The 17,503-nt window shown below is 39.5% G+C and overlaps 1 protein-coding gene across 2 annotated transcripts; it reads right to left on the bottom strand.

The window, feature by feature from the left end:
- Nucleotides 1-2,757: 2,757 nt before the first annotated feature.
- LOC147141737 (tubby-related protein 3-like) lies at nt 2,758-16,048 on the bottom strand. Of its 2 annotated transcripts, none has more exons than XM_086041200.1 (13): nt 15,821-16,048; nt 12,708-12,837; nt 12,501-12,614; nt 12,300-12,428; nt 9,848-9,967; nt 9,539-9,684; nt 9,387-9,464; nt 8,002-8,166; nt 7,337-7,449; nt 6,787-6,895; nt 6,613-6,711; nt 5,802-5,973; nt 2,758-4,699 (listed from the first exon to the last, which is right to left on the bottom strand). In XM_086041200.1, exons 1-13 carry the CDS (start codon nt 15,833-15,835, stop codon nt 4,566-4,568), a joined length of 1,524 nt encoding a protein of 507 aa, XP_085897326.1. In that variant the 5' UTR covers nt 15,836-16,048; the 3' UTR covers nt 2,758-4,565. The 2 variants fall into 2 exon arrangements, with proteins under 2 accessions (XP_085897326.1, XP_085897327.1); XM_086041201.1 differs by having other exon boundaries at nt 9,539-9,681.
- Nucleotides 16,049-17,503: the final 1,455 nt, after the last annotated feature.

Genomic DNA, 17,503 nt, shown 5'->3' with positions numbered 1-17,503 from the left:
TCTTAAAATATTCCTTCATTTTTATACTTTTTTTCATTCAATGCAGGGGTGTCAAACTTATTTTTTGTTGCTGGCTGCATCGTAGTTACGGTGTCCCTCGGAGGTCAGTTTTGACTGTGAACCCATATAAATGAATGATCGCCTTATATGATCACATATACACAACATATTGATGGATAAGTAGTTTTGAAATTATTGATCTAATTTTTTGAAATTGTTCAAGAATTTGTAACTTTATTTTATAGGGCAGGATTGGTATCAAATAATATCTTATATCTCAGTGTTATTAAAAGTGAAAACAATTAGCACGAAATGTGAAGTTGACGCACATGATTTGTCTTCGCGGGCCACATTAAATGAGGTTGCGGGTCGGATCTGTCCCCCGGGCCTTGAGTTTGACACCTGTGATTTAATGTATGTGATTTTGGCATGTCTCACACAGTGCTCTGCTAACTACAGTGTGTGTAATAAGTGGTTGGATACTAAATCAAAAACAAATACATGGCTTTACCGTCAACAAGTTACTGTATTTGGTTAAAAAAAAAAAATGTACAGCATATTCTATTTCCATAATCATATTGAACATTTTGCATGTGTCAAATTGTTGTCCACCCTGTCATTATGAGGTAACTCCTACTTTAAGAAACCATCTGATGTTTTCAGTGGCATTATGACCAACATGTTGCCTTCCTTCAATGGAGTTTGAAATAGTGGATGGATGCAAAATAAGTAAGTACGCTTGTTTTGTAATTTTCCCGATATTGTGTGTGTAGTTGGATGTTGTCAAGCTTAACTTGTCTACTCTATCATAGTGAAATATCAATTGCTATAAAAAAAAAAAACTTTGGGAAATTTAAAATATATTTGTTAAACAGTACACAGTCACCTTGCTACCTGAATCACGTTAAGTGAAGTTAACACAATGTGCTTTACACTTTTGGAGAGAGGAGGAAACCGTCCCCTACATTCGTGTGGTGAGTGACATGAATATTAAGTGTTTAATTGACAGTTGAGAGTAACAAGCGGAAATGACGTCCAGAGTGAGTCATGATGCCGTGTGTCGCCGTACACAGTGGGTTATTCAAATGCCAGAGCAACTCTGTCCACTCAATCATGTAAACGGGATGTTCAGAATGTTTCAGAAATCAGAATTTTGACTTTAACCCGAATATTGACTGCATGTAAACGTAGTCACTATGGTGCTGGGGACAAAATGGAGGAGGAAGCACGGGCGTCGTAAAGTCGAAACGTCGTAGGCCGGGTATGTCGTAATATGAGGACTGCCGGTAAATGCAAAATTTTCCAAAATTGATCCCAATTAATCGTATTTTTCATCTACAACTTTTCACTTGAGTAAAATCTTGGAATTAAGTTGGAAAAAAAGTAAAAGCATATTTCGATTCAAAGACTGTTCTAATAGTTTCCTTTGATCATTGACTACTACTCATTTCCTGTAAAATACAACAGTTGAACGATACAACAGAGACGTCCAATTATTTGAATTTGGCTTTGCAAAGTGTGCAAATTATTTTGGATTTCTCGAATGAGCTGTCGAGCAACTTTTTAAAGTAAAACTACGTAAAAGTCCATCTTTGCGACAGTGACTCTGCTCTAAGTTTGGTGAGCAGAGATCAGCTGCTACAGGAAGTAAATTAACTGAGTTAACTGAGTTTTTTTTTGTGTGTTATAAAAATCTAATTAATCTCCATAGTTAATGCTTTAACTGTGACAGCCCTAATATATATACATACTGTATATACACACACGTGTATTTGTATTATATTGCCACCTGGTGGCCAAAGTGTGCACAACAGAAGGAGATGTAAAATGAATGCACAAAATCATGATTTACAAACAGTTTGAATCTTTACAATCTATTAAATGATGTGATTACGGTATTTTGTTATGACAAACAGTACTATAGAGTGCCATTTTTCTTGATAAAAATCATGTTGCAATCATGTTGTTGTTAGTTTTATGGGGCCTAGAACGGTTTAATGGCATTTTTGTTCATTTTAATGGGGAAAGATGTTTTGGCATAGAAGTGTTTTGAGAGGTTATTTGTTAAAACACACAAAAAACAGCAACATTGCATTTATTGTGTTTTTGAAGTGGAATAATGAAAATTTCTGTGTGTGTTTTGTTCAAGGGGGGAAAACAACTGCAGCCCTTGAACACATTTCCCTCCTGCAACAGCTCCTTCTTTTGGTCAACAGCACGGTTGCAAGCATTTCTGAAGCAGTCATCCATCCACAGCTTGGACAAATAAGGTGAACAGATGACCTGATGAACATCTAAAAAAGGTAAACAGCAGTGTTTGTTGCTGGAGCTCGCAGAGAGGAAGAGCTTTCCATTTAGGAGCGTCCATCCTGAAAAGGCGCCAGCTTTAAGGCTTCATTTAACCTGCGAGTTTGGACAACTGCCTGAGCAGGTTGAGGCAGAATACACACCTTTCTCTCACTTTGCCTCCGAGCTGTCACCTCAAACAGGTTTTTCATTTCAAGTGCGGCTTCGGGGCAACTCAAACCTGTCAAATGATCAGCAAGCCGCCGGCTTAACGCAGGAGATATCTGTAAAACTTAATATAAATCTACCACGTCAACAAAGCCTGCTGGGCATGGCCCCAGTAAAGGTGGAATACCTGCTGGGTTGTGCTTGTCCTCATTTAAAATTATTATTATTCATGGTAAAATATTGATGAAAAATGTATTCTCTGTATGCATGCTCATGACACAATCAAAGCTGAAGACGAGGACATTGATTTGACATCCTTTATTAAATAATGTTTTCATAGAACAGTGATCCCCAACCAGGGGCGGAGCTACATGGTGGCTAGGGGTGGCATTACTCTCTGGCCACCCCACTGGCCACTCCCACATCAAGAGGAAAATGTTATCTGTGATTTTTCTGCCATTTTCACCTTGATGCAGAAATGCAGTATTCTTTGACCCTTTTGTACTCTGCCATGTTTTTTATTAATTTTTAATATTAACTACATATCTAAAGCGGAAGTCGACCCAAACATGTTTTTTTCAAGAATATGTCCCCAGCAGGCCCACTAGTTGAAACGGCATTCTGATTAATTTTGCGTTTGTGCAATAAGTGTTAATCCACTCATTTTTAGCCATCTCTGGGCAACCATTTAGTCTTCTGTCGACTGAAAATGACATCACAACTGCTCACAATGACCAATCACGGCTCAGATTCAGAAAAACAGCTCAGCTCAGATTGGTCGTTGTGAGCAGTTGTGATGTCATTTTCAGTGGACAGAAGACCAAACAACCGCCCCCAGAGATGGCTAAAAACAAGTGCATTTTGCTGCTTTACTTATATTCCACAAACGCAAAATTAATCAGAATGCAGTGTTTCAACTCGTGGACCTGCTGGAAAGACATTCTTGAAAAAAAAAAAAGTTTGGGTTGACTTACGCTTTAAAGAATAAATGTACAATTGATCTGAATTCAAACTCTAAAAGAATCTGTCTTAAGGACATTCAATTCTTACAGTCAACGTCAATAAAAATCATTAGTTTTTACATATTACACCATTACACCATATCAAGCAAACTATGAGTTAATCTAAACAGCAGAGCTGGGCATTTTGCTACAAATTGAGTGTCCGTTATTTGTCATGTGTCTGCAGTGTGGCTACCATTCCGTCGTCCGTCATTCGCCTTTTTTCTCCGGGGGGACAAAATAGTAATCGTTTATAGGCCGGTCTTCCTCTAATTTTAAACGGGCGATTCCAACTAAACTTTCACTAGGACCCCCCCCCTAAAACCAGTGACGGATATGGACCGCTCCGTCATATAGGCCCAGCTCTGCTAAACAGGACCACATCTCACAAGAAGTCCATTGGTGAGTAAATTGAGATGAGATCATCAGTTCAAGACTGTGACAATGCTGTTTGGTGGCGTGGTGTGAGAGTTTTTTTTAATGTCAATTAAAACCATGTCTCAGTAACGGTTGGGAAACACTGTCATAGAAGACCTAAATGCAACAAAACGCATATTCACATTTTTTGACATATTCCAGCTGGCAAAAATTTAGATGCTTTTTATAGGGCAGCAATGATCTGCACATTTGTTCGAATACAGTACTGGTCAAAACAGAAGTGGTTTTATTAAAATATATCAGCACTTGTGGGGGGGTTTCATATTTAAATGTTACAAATTTCCATGTCACAAACTATCAAATACATTGCAACAGTGAACAAAAAAAAACGTTGCCTTGATGATGATGGTGATGAACTTTCCCGTAACTGAAATCGTCAAAGTGAAATGCCGACTGACAAAATGTTTCCACTGATTAAAATTAGAATCAAAACAAGACCCTCCATGTGCCAAGGCAGATCAAATGACAGCGTGAGCCCATATTTTTCTTTTTCACACCTCTACAGGGAGGGAACAACAGCAGGTATTGTCACATTCACTCAGCTGTCATTTGTTATCAGCGCACATCACTAAAGACATAACGTTTGATGGCGTATCCGAAGGCCTGGGTAGGTCTGACAAGTGTGTGTGTACGTGTGCATCGCATGCAACCCTCAGAGGCAACAAATGGGACTTATTCGCAGGCGATTTTCCCATCGAAGCTAGACAGTGCAATGGCGAAGGCCTGCACTGCGCACATGGGATACTTGTAGTCCAGCGTGAAAATGTCGTCAGCTATTCGGCCAAACTGCATCACAATGTAGTCCACTGAAAAAACAGATACACAAAAGGTTAGGCAGAGACAGTGGACAGGTGGATTGGTTGCTGTTTTGAGCGGGATATCAGCATGTACACTGCTGGGTTCAAAGTAACCATATACGCTCGCCGTCCGCCCAACGGATGTATATGTGTCCCTACAACCCAACGTCAACATTACATCATATTAATTGGTGAAAAAGAAGCAATCGGGGCCAACAACGTGTCAGAATCATTTCTACATGCTGACGGCGGCTTGGAGTTGAAGTGCCGATCACAAATTGGTCAGCTGTGACTTCCAGATCTTTTTTGTATAGTATTTGAATGCATGTGTGGTGCATTGTGTTGCTTGGCAACCAACTCTCACTCGCTTTGCACAGCTTCTTTGTGTTCAGTTATGAGCACGGTATTCTGATTAAATTACTTGTTTGGTTTAATTAAAAAGGGAATGCAAAAACACATGTTCCTTCAAAGTAGCCTGGAGATGAGCCACGCACACATTACTGGCGACAATTACTATAACTTCCGGATCCACTACGCAAGTGAATTTCACATTTAAAGTGTGACATATTTTCCAAATGGATTTCTGTGGAATTCACCATGTCTGATGAAAACTCCACGATACGGGAATTAGGGCTACCCTTAAGCCAATATCTCACTGGGCAAGGTTTGCAAGCGTGTGCGCATTTAGCGAATGTTTTTTGCCACGGTTCGTTCAGCGTTGTAAACAGTTGCAAAGACGTTCGCCAGACATTTCCAAACAGTTTTTGGAACTTTAACACAAATTTGGATGGTTTGAGACCAATAAAATTGTGGGCGAACGTCTGCGTTCGTTTTCGACCTTGAATGAAGCCTAATAAGAGGAATAAGAATTAATCCACTCGTTTTTAGCCATCTCTGGCCGACCTTTTTTCTGAAGCTGAGCCGTGATTGGTCGTTACTTGAGCGCTGAGCAGTTGTGATGTCATTTTTAGTCGACAGAAATACCTGCTGGGAACATATCCTTGAAAAAAATACGTTTGGGTTGATTTCCCCCTTTAAGCTCGAACGAGAGAATATGCCTCTATATTTGGAGCGCTGGGCGTTTACAGGAAGTTAGCCCGATTGGACTCACAATCTTTGCTATGGACGATCTGGAAGTTCTTGATGGAGGCTTGGGTGACCCTGCCGTTGAAGTTGAGCACATGCGATGCCGTTTCCTCGTTCCACACGGGCGTCTTATTGTGAAGTTCAATCAGATTCTCCATTCTTCTATTCTGGTGTCGTATCAACAAGCCGTCATAGTCCTGGGAGGATCATACATCAGCGGCTGAGGGGGACGTGCTTTTTCTCACACTTACCATGTTTTGATTTTACAGATGTGGCGGTACCTTGACTTACAAGTGCCCCAATTACAGACCGGGACAAATTCTACACAAATGTCATATGAAAATACTAGCGAGAGACTGCTGTTGGCCACAACTCATACCGAGACGCTCACATGCAGACCAGCCAGCCAATGAAAATTCATTTGATATACAGTGAACACCTACAGGAATATTTGCAGTTTCACATTCGTGAATTTGCCTAGTCATTGATACTGTTAACAGTATTATTGCTTTGGTGCTCTCTGGTGGTATCTTGTGGGCAATTACAGTAAAGCCAACTTTAAATCCCCAGTGTGGCGATTTTAAAGGGAATGAGACGAGCCCTCGTCTGTTGGCGGCGAATCAAGTCGGCTTTCTTCACATGCCGCAAAACATCTGTTATAAATTGCATCAAGCATCCTGCGTCTGCGAAAATAAGTCCAGCCCATCCCTGAGCAGATTTACACCATGCTTTGTGCCAGACTTGCACCGGCTATGAAAAGAGAGTATCTTTATCTATCTATCTAATATCCTTTGCAAGTCTATCCACAGCTCTGAGCTCGCCTCCGTTTCACTCACGTTTCTAGGTCGGAGGGGTACTCGCTCGTTGTCCTTGTCCATGCCTGGAATGATGACTGACATCCTTCTGGGCCCTTTCATCCCCAAAACATTTGTTTCCTGATACGTGGAAGTAGAGATTTCAATTCCAGTGTGACAAAATGTTGAGCTTTTGGAAGATTTGCAATGACTTACATAGATGATTGCTGCTAACTCCTGCCGCGCATTGGACATGTCCGGAAGAGCTTTTTCTGGATTTAGAGCATTGTCAAAGACAGTAAACTTGGTTCCCATTAAATTTGACCTGGACAACGTGTGAAAAAAACGGATGTTGAATCAATGCTTACTCTGCGTCTGCATTTTGGGCTAGATTTGCACTGCATGGTTCAAGTCACACAGGGAAGAGGATTCCAGTGGCAACATGTTAAGCTCAACTGAACTTTAAGATGAATACCAATTAATGATGGCCACACAAAATATGGGCACAGTTGGGATCTTTTCACGTCACTTTTGTTGCCAGTTGACATCAATGGCTGTGTGTTGTTTCGAAGGCACTGTCAATTTGATTTGTATACAAGCTGACGTGTCATTTGTTCAGTGTTATGTAAGATATGATAAAATATTTACAAATATCTGAGGGATGTACTTACTTTTGTGAGATAGCGTACATGTGAATAGAAAGTGAAGAGATTTGGGTACTTGGACCTGCAGTGTAAATCCAGCCTTGAATGAACGGCCGTGGTACCTCAGCTTTCCTACGAAGTTATCACCACCTCTTGACAAATCTGTGGCGTCAATGGAGATGAGATAATTGGAGGTTGCGCTTTTCTTTCTCTTCCTGCCAGCCAACAGGAACGTCTACAAAGAATTGTAAAGTATAAGTCGTCGTAATTGGATCCTTCACACTTTTACCAATTCAAAAATTGCATAACATTCTCAAACTTTTTAGGTCCAGGAACCCCTTACAGAGGAGCATTTTTTTCAAGTACCTCTTCATAATTAAACATAAAAAAAACCCCAAAAAAGTCATTCCGTGCCAAAAACGTTTTTATATCTTATATGTCTTTTCACAGTCCAGCCATTCAATCCCAGGAATTTATTTATATTTTTTTCATACGTTAGGGTAAAAGAGGGTTTGAAAATATCTGGCAGTTATTAATAAATAAATAAACAAATAAATAGATAAATGTAAAACAATAAAAGTTGCAATGTTATGGAAAAAAAAATACTACGAAACTGTTGAAGTGAGTTGAAGAGCCTCATTTTGACAAAATGAGTGCTATGTCGCCATATTGTGGCGCCTATTTTTGGTGGCTGCCCTGGGCCAAATTGGAACCCACTTTGTATGCCACTGGTGATAGATATGTTCTTTAATGTCGCTTTAATAAAGGACTCAAAACTCCAACAGACCTTCTTGTCGTTGTCAAGATGAAAGTAGTAGAGAGGATACATGCTCTTATCCATCCCCCGCTGGTCTCGAGTCACTCTGCATTTGACGGTCGCGCCTTGAGGCGCCGGCTCCATCACAAACTTTTCCAAGTTGTCAAACTCAATCTCAGGTGATGGCGCTCTCTCCTGCTCACAAAGGGATTCAATGTTGTGGGCAACAGGCCGAAGCCAAAAAGGACATTCAAGGCTCCCTGAGGATGTGTTCAAACTTGTCAAGTGTGCTTCAATAAACTCTGGGACCATTGCTTTAAGTCAAGTGCGATCACGACATGAAATTTGGTGGGCACGTCTGTCATAACAGCACGAGTGGAAAACTATCAAGGATCCATACCAGAAATTGACCAGACAGACACTCATTTTGGTTTGGAGCGGCTATTTGGAGTGAATCCTCTCAGCTGTGCCCCATGGAAAATCTTTTTTTCACCAAACCACACAAATTGGGTGGACAACAGGAAGCATGAAAAATTCTTGAGGGTCCATGCCCGAAATTGAACTGGAAGTCAGAAATTTTGGTTGAAAACAGCTACTTAGGGTGAATTCTAGGGTTCATTCTTAGACATCCAAATCCCAGTTGGAAGCGGGTTTCTTAAATTGACAAAGTCAAAGACCGTCGGATGACTTTCCGGCTTGTCAGAAATACGATCTCATAACATTTAAGATGAGTTACTGGAAGGACTTTTTCCATCACTCGACAGTGGGAAGTTTCCTTTGAGTTTTTGGAACAGAGAAAGACATTGTTTTTAGTCTTGGCATTCCGAGTCCACAGAAGGCAGAAACATTTTCTTTTTCTTGATTTGTTTTGACAGTTGGCGACATTTTGACAGCACTAGTGACATCTACAGCACTTCAGCGGAACAGCAACAATACAAAGGTACGGTGTGAACACTTCGATCATTAGCAGGTGATTCATTGGTACGGTGTGAGTTGGAATTTAAAAGTAAGACTTTTAAAGATTTTAGATGCATTCCAAACTGCACTAAATGTGCACTATCGTGTGTGTCTTTGTTAAATTTAAGTCCCAAGCAGAGTATCAAACCCCAAGTGTCAACACAACCTTAAGCGAAGTACGCACATACCGATTGTCAGGCAAAATTTGAGCTTTTTTCCCCATCTTCCAATTGTCTCGTGTTGAAAAGATTTTCCCATGATGTGTGGCGTGTTAAGTGATCTTTCCTCCTCAATATACTCAGGGCCGACAATCGTAAATGTTAAACATGTTCAATATTCATGATCGCAAATCCTAATGCGTGCATTAACACCGACTCCGTATTGTGCCGTGAGAAAAAACTCATTTAAGATGTTGAAAATCGGTACGTGTGTACCCAACTTTAGCATCTTGCTGATACCTTCTTCTTTTTTCCTTTGCCCTTCTTCTTTTTGGATTTTTCTTCTTTTTCTGACTCAGAATCATTGCTCTCTTCTACCTTTGCTGAAACAAAAACAACACATTTTTGAGTTAGTGCTAGTGTTTGAAAAGGTGGAGCAAGCATGAGGTAACCTTGCCTTTTTTCTTTATTTTCTTTTCTTTGTCTTTGTCTCCTGACGTTTGGAACAAAGACGACGTGGAGCTTGCGGCAGACTTCTTTTTGGACTTTGTCGACTTGGCTTCCTCCTCGCTGTCGTCACTTTCCGATTTGGCGGCTGCTTTGGTTGGGTGTAATTAAGAACACAAATTAGGGTAATTAACTTCTTGATGCGTGTTGACTTCAAATTTATTCCAGCAAACTGAATCACTGTGATAATGAAAGGTGAGCTGTCAGTCACAGGAAAACACCGGGCGTGTTTTGGTAATCACTTTTTTAATCACCTTTTTTCTTGCTCTTTGAGTCTTTGTCGTTGCTTATCTGGAACAGGGACGCTGCTTCCTTCTTTTTGTCTTTCTCTTTTGACTTTGACTTTTTCTCTTTTCCATCAGAATCCTTGTCCTCTGAGCAAACAAAGGAAAAGAACAATTAGGCGATGTTCAATCAACAAGGGTGGCAATAATGCACATGTTCTTTTTTTTCCACAAGCTTTTATTTTGATTGGCATAAGTGAAAACACAACTGAAAAAAAAATCCTTCTCTCAATTCTTTCTCTTCAAGGCACATTGGGCCCAAAAATCACGTTCTAACAGAATACGATAATTTTTATTGTAAATGAACACTGATTTACTTTTAATTACATTTTTCAAAATGTAGAAAATGAGAACAGGAAATTTAGTTGGCTCTTTGATTTCACACTTTGGGTGGGCAGGCACTCCAGAGATCCACCTATTTGTATACAAACTTAAAAAGTCAATTTTCCATAAATGTCCCCTTTGAACCGATTTATGCTGTATTCTCATGTGTGTGTGTGTGTGTGTTTTTAGAGGAGTATAAAACGCTGACTGAGGGTTTTAAACTCTTTTATGATTTTGAACAGTATCGGTTAACAAAGATGAGGACAGATTTGGAGCACGACTAACATTCGAGCATGTGATCCTGCTTTCTTTCCAGGTGTTTTTCTTTTTTTTTGGTAAGAGCGCTTCAGCAGGAGTCACTCACATCTGTCAAATGAGTTAACGTCGGGTCCTTTCCACCTCCAGCTAAAACGTTTAAGAGGCCGAGGCATAAAAAGAGCTGACGGAGCGCTTTGGCAACGTCTGGTATGACTTGCAGATATTTGCTGGTGGCGAGCAGATGTTTCGCGAGGTAAAAGCACGATGACACGTTTCACTTTTGGGACTCACAAATGAATGCCACCGTGAGGTATTAGTACAATATTGGAGGGAAAAGTGTTGACAGAGGAATGCAGCTTGCTTGCATATCGCTGTTCTTAGCTTCTAAATCTCGGTACTACAACACACCCAACAAATCCAGTCACAAGCTGTCAGTTGGTAGATTTTTTTTTTTTGCTTTGTAGGTGCGAGCCAAAGTTTGGGAACAAGCTTCAGATATGACATCGCTCAAGTGTAGTTAAAAAAAAAAAAAGGAGCAACTAAAGAAAGCACTGTAATGCCCTTGCATGTGGGGCAAGGAGAGCCAAAGTCAGGATGCACTTTTCCAGCCATTTATTGAATTCCGGCTGAACAGTAAAACACATAAACACATTGAATGTGCATGTAAATGCTGCTGTCAGCCACTACTGACGCCCAGGCACTCACACACTTTTTGTGTACAAATATGTTTACAATATATTTTAAAAGTGTGCTTTAAAAAGTTTACATATGTTTAAAGCATGTGGGAGGGCTAAAACAGTTCATCACAACCTAGTCGACTCCAGCTCCTGTTGTCCCTCAGTAGGCCACACCCCTTAAATGCACACTGACATACCACACCAACAACAGCACTATGGTCATTACACTTTATACAACCAGTGTACTTCATTATTTTCTCTTATTACGTTTTTGTATAATAGGGTGGTATTTTTCAAAATTGTAAACTGGGGGGCTGGAACACATTAGACAGAAACTTGCAAATCAAGGTAAACTGTATACACACACAAAAGATTTGATAATACTGGGCCCTGAATTATGAACCACAATTTAGAACTTGCCAGTTAGAAAACTGCGGTTGTTTGTTTTTACGGTCAAACTTCAGCTTGCAGGCATCACGAGTGACGTCACGCACGCCCTGGTACTGGTCAGTGGAGATTTCGATCATCTTCCTCTCACCAATAACCTGGATGCCAAATGCTCATGTGAAGGCAGATCTTCATGTGTACTTAAATGACAAATGAATATTTACTTTTCTTCTTCCTATTATTATTATTATTACTATTATTGTTATATTCATAATGTTTTATTTTTGATCTTATGTTATCTTATTTTGTTATCGCTGTGGCAAATTTTTAAAGTGCTCGATCAATAAAGTTGAGTTGACTTGAATTGAGCAGAGGGGAACACAATTTCCAATTTTTGGGGTATTTTGACAAAATAATGTCAAGGATTAGTAAAACACTTAGGAAAGGTTATAAATTGTGAAAAAAAAAATGCATGCTCTGTCTTCTTTAAGGGAAATGTTTTTTTCTTGTTTTGAACTGTTCCGCTTCATTTGTAATGTTAAAGTCTGTCTCCGCGGCAGTTTTCAGCTCTAGACATTCTACTGAATTACACAGATTGCTGTCGCAACTTGACTGTGAAAATATTTCCACTCTATTCTCCACAGTCGGGCCATGTCAGCGTGATATTCATGTTTCCTCGTCCCACCTATCGCCGTTGCACAATCAAATCATGTGCGGTAATCCTATTAACAACACGTCAGCTGTGAGGTCACGTTAAGAAGTCTTTCTATGGATACCTTTCGATTTGGATTTCTTTTCTTTGGTGGCACTGGGGGATGGTGAGCTGTCTTTGGTTGTCTTCTTCTTGGTTTTCTTTTTAGGAGTGTCTTCCTCCTCCTCTTCCTCGTCGTCGTCTGTGACTGAACCTGATGATTTTCATCAAAGAAATAGGCAATTTCTTGAGTTGTAAAGCACATTCAAAGCTAGGACTGCCTCACCTTTCTTCTTTTTGGGGGCACTTTTGGCTTTCTTTTTTGTCTCTTTGTCTTTTTCCTTTTCTTTGTCCAGTTCTTTATTTTTGTCCAGCTTCTTTTTCTTCACCTTTTTGTCATCTGCAATGACGTCAGAAATGAAAGGTTCAGACTGATTAAAAGTCATCACCGTTGTCTCCAACACCCCCACCCCACCACATTTTTTTCCTTTACTTTGCAAGACCTGTCTCTCCTCAGAAGCCTCCTCATTCTTTTTGATTTTGATTTTTTTTATCTTGGCTTCGCTGCCGTTCAGCTTGGCCTCACTTGTGCTGTTGGCCTCCTCCTTCTTCTTCTTGGGCTTCTTTTTATTGGATTTGCCTGTCATACATTTACAAAAAAAAATTGTCAAAAACAAGAGGTCCCAGATAACACAGCCCTCATAGAAAACAATTAGTAATAAATAGGAACCAGTAAAAACTACAAATGGAAGAGTAAAAACAGATCCACACTGCATATACTACAGTACTGCAACTAATAGTAATGACTGAGTGAAATTTGGATTTTCCTTATGGGATTAAAATGTATATAGTAAAAAATAACCAAATACAACTAAACAAGAGTACAAATAAATGCAGATATAAAAAATAATAAAAACATGACCAAGCATTAGTGTCATCTGTGTCATCTCCCACACCGCTTAACCTGTACAGGGTCACGGGGAGGTGCTGGAGCCTATCCCAGCTGATTATGGGCGAAAGGCAAACTACACCCTGAACTGGTCGCCAGCCAGTCGCAGGGCATACACACAGACACAGTCACTTAGTGGGAACCAATCCCACGCTGCCCGCACACAACTCAGGCGAGTGTACCACTACACCATCAGCGACCCACACCAAGCATTAGTTTATAAGTGAAAATAATGTGACTGACATGAGCAAATTTAATGATAAGTGAAAATGAAATGTTTCTTCTGGGATTAAAATAATTTAAATGATTTTTAAAATATGATTGAATTAAAGTGAAAGTCAAGTCAAATTTATTTTTTACAATAACATGTTCTATGAGCCCCCACTAGTCTAAACCTAAACACAGTATTCCGATTAATACTGGAATATGAATTAAGCGGCAAAATCCACCCATTTTACCCATCCCAGGGCGCGGCCAATTTGACACTTGTTGTCAACTGAAAATGACATCAGAGTGCCTAAGTGATCAGTTTTCCAAAGTTACATGACCCAGAAAACAGGTGCGCCACGGTCGTTACCTGAGCCTTTAGGCACGGTTATGTCATTTTCAGTCTACAGAAGTGACAAAATGGCAGCACCCTGAGATTTTGCTGCTTAATTCTTATTCCACAAATGCAGTATTAATCAGAATGCCGTGTTTAGACTATTGGGGGCACATAGAACATAATATTATTGTAAAGAAAAGTTTTGACTTGACTCCACCATTTAAAAATTGCATACTGTAAATAGATACATAATTAATAGCAATACTAACTATAACAACAACAATAATAATAACAATAATACAATCAATGTAATTTAATTTACAATGTGCATGGTAAACAAAATTTAAAAACAAATGAATACACAAAATAATAACAGTTATAACCATGATAACAAATATAAAAAAGTAACACATATCCATCTGTATTTGTGACATTAACTCACCAATAAAAGAACCAGATCGGGAATGCAAGGGAGAAAAACAAAAGAGTTACATCACTGCAAGTCATACTATTGTCATTATACGGTCAAACACCAGCACCAATACTGTCCTCAAATATGAGCATGGAAATGGAATTATGCTGGAATGACTTGAACTAGCTTTACACTCAATCACAATGCCTGTAAATCATTGGCCGTTTCACATGCTACACATTCCAGAACATGATGTGACTTTGAGACATGTGAACGAATGAAAATGATGAAGAAAAGATCTTCACGGTGAGAAATGACACATCACGGGAAAGGAGGTCAGTGGATGTAATCCTGTTAGATTAAGAGACATCCTGCATAGACCTGCCACCAGGTTTATGCAAGACCTCACGCAACCCAACACTCGACCGCATTACGACAGAGGCCCTGACCAGGTGTCATGATCTGTTTTTCTTGATGTAACTAAATTCAAAGGTAAACACTCCACTTTCATAATCAATAAATGAGAATATCATGTAAAACGTAAATTACTGTATTTCAGTAGTGCAATTCAAAGGCTATAAAAAGTCTGCATACCCCGGTTCAAATGTCAGACTGTATTATGAATTGTATTATGAAATTCAAGTTAAATGGGAGTCAGCACACACCTGCCACCAGTTGAAGTGCCTCTGAGTAACCTCAAATAAAGTTCAGCTGTTCTTGTAGGCTTTTCATGACATTTTGTTTTACTTCCGTTCTCAAGTAGTTCTCATTTTTTTTAATTGGTTTATACAGACAGGTCACATTAATGGTAGAAAAACGTTTAAAATAATCTAGACATTTTATCTAGTGTACAGGGTGTCCACAGTGACTGTACTATATCAAAGCAAGTATTACAAAAGCAAATAATATGATATGGTAATCACAAACTCCTTCGTTACCAATGTTTATAATCACACATTGCATTTGTGAACATTTCAGTTAGCCTGTTGGGGAAATAGATTCTTTTTCTGATTGATTGCAGTCAGAGTGAAAACTGAGACTTTATGGTGACCCTGTAGGCTATTATGTAGATTCACAACAAATATTTCCTGGTTTTTTTGTTTACATAAAATTTGATTATTATAGGTTACAGTAGGCTAAAGCTAATAAAAACTCGCAAATCACAGGAAAGGGTAACAAAACACGAGAAAAGCAATTGGCCTACTTTGAAGTATTTTCCTGTATTGAATGAATCTGTATAACACAAGATTTACTTTCTGAATTTATCATTTAAAATGAAAAAACGTTCTACCATATTTTAATTTACTGAGATCGATCCACCTGCACAAAAGTTATCACTTTTGAAATATATGTTCAAATCAAATCATAACATGCTACACAGCCGTTTCACCCTTTTTTGAGAAGGCCTGTCGTCCTAAATAGAATGATGTCAAGGCTTGGAAATAAAATTGATCAGAAATTATTCTGATTTTAGACAGTTTCTTACTAAGAAACACTCCGAATCCATTCCTAAAAACATTTTAGTACACGCAGCTATGATCTTAGCTGTACTGTAGTCGGCCACCAAATCTAATCAAGTGGAGTACTTCCCATCCAGGTATGTGGCGAGGTTAGCATTCAGCATGACAGCCAGAAAGGCATTTAAGTAATCGTAATCTCAATCTTCTATGGATGGATTTGCAGTCTTAAACATCCCTTTACCTTTTCTGCAGACATGTTGTGGCGACCTCTGACGGTTTCTTGGCAGACGTTAGAAAATACAACAACAAAAAACACAGGCCCCTGAGAGCAGATAATGAAAGAGCGAGAAAGCGCTCTGTGTTCAGCGCGTCTCCATGTGCAGAAAGTTGTTAATAGGATTTATGTGTAAAGCCATCTGCTGTGTAGAAACACGTCAACGGGTAAGACCAAACAGGCCCGACAGCGGGGAGGACAGAGGGAGGGAGGAGACCGCTTTGTTTATCACGGGCAGCACAGTGACCACGTGGTTAGCACGTCTACCTCACAGTTCAGAGGTTTTGGGGTTCAATCTGTGTTCTCCACCTTCCTCCCACCATCCAAAAACATGCATGAAGACTCTAAATTGTCCATACGTGTAAATGTGAGTGTGAATGGTTGTTTGTATGTGCCCTGCGACTGACTGGTGAGTGGTAAGGGGTGTACCCCCAGAGGCGTACCCAGAAATGTATCATTGGGGGGGCCAGGACAACACAAAATCTCATTGAGGGGTGGCCAGAATAACGCTCATGTGTGCACGCAATTCTAAACATTGCTTATTTTGATCAACACACACAATCATAATCCAAGCAGCATCAAGTCGCAGCGTATTATGAATGTGTTGGGCAAGATTGGTAAAAGTGTGCAAGTTGTTTCATGAAAACCTGACTGTGGATGTATGATAAACAATGACACTCCAGCTCACCCTAATGAGAACAAGCACAATAAAAAAATAAATGGATGTGTGCTTGTTTGTCTATGTGCGCAATGATTGGCTGGCCACCAATTATGGGTAAGCCAGTACTGTGCTGGGGATGCGACACAATTTTCTTCCTCCAGATCGCTATTGTGTGGATGGATTACAAAGAGAGGTTTGTGTAAAAACAAGAGGTATGACTCACTTTTATTTCAATTGGCAAATACATAATGTAAGAATAATAATGTATTTTATTATTCATGTGTTGGATTCTTGTGGACAAGGCCTGTTAGCTTTCTTAGCTTGTGGGTTTAGCTTTAGCTTTTTCCAAATCTACGCCCAACTTGCTTGATGTGCTTTGCTTCCAAATATGTATGCTAATGGCTCACACACACACACAAGCACCCCCCCCCCCCCCCACACACACATACACATAGACAAAACAAGTTCATAGTGTTCCAGCTGCTTTCGCTCCCCTTTCTCTTAGAGCTGGAACACCTTTGTAATCAGGGACTCCGAAGAAAATAAAGAGAGGAGACGCGGGAGCCGGGCAGAGGGTTTTAGGAACTGTAATCGTACACTTCCCTGCGCTCCCCTTGCAAGTAAAAAGACAATATTGTTGTAGAGTGTCTTCTCTCCTCATTGTGTACATTGTTTACTAATGTCTCACTTGGTGTGAACCTGACACATCATTAAATACATTTTGCATTGATTAAATTGTGAAATACAATCTTAAATAATTACAATTATTTTGAACTATAAAATAATATTTTTTACATCAGATTTTATATATTTCAGTTATTTATTCTTTTTAATTATTTAAAAGGACAATGTGTAGAATTCAGTGTCATCTAGTGGTCAACTAATAGAATGCAACGACCAAGATGGAAGCGCATGCATTAATAATGGTATTTTTATTTCTAAAATTATTGAATGGCCTTTAAAATTATATAATAAAGACTTGTGTTTAT

Source organism: Filicampus tigris, chromosome 9 (assembly GCF_054856515.1).
Source record: "Filicampus tigris isolate MCC_2025a chromosome 9, RoL_Ftig_1.0, whole genome shotgun sequence".
NCBI classification, from domain to species: domain Eukaryota; kingdom Metazoa; phylum Chordata; class Actinopteri; order Syngnathiformes; family Syngnathidae; genus Filicampus; species Filicampus tigris.
The sequence above is the reverse complement of the archived record's forward strand: the minus strand, read 5'-3'. Positions and strand labels throughout refer to the sequence as shown.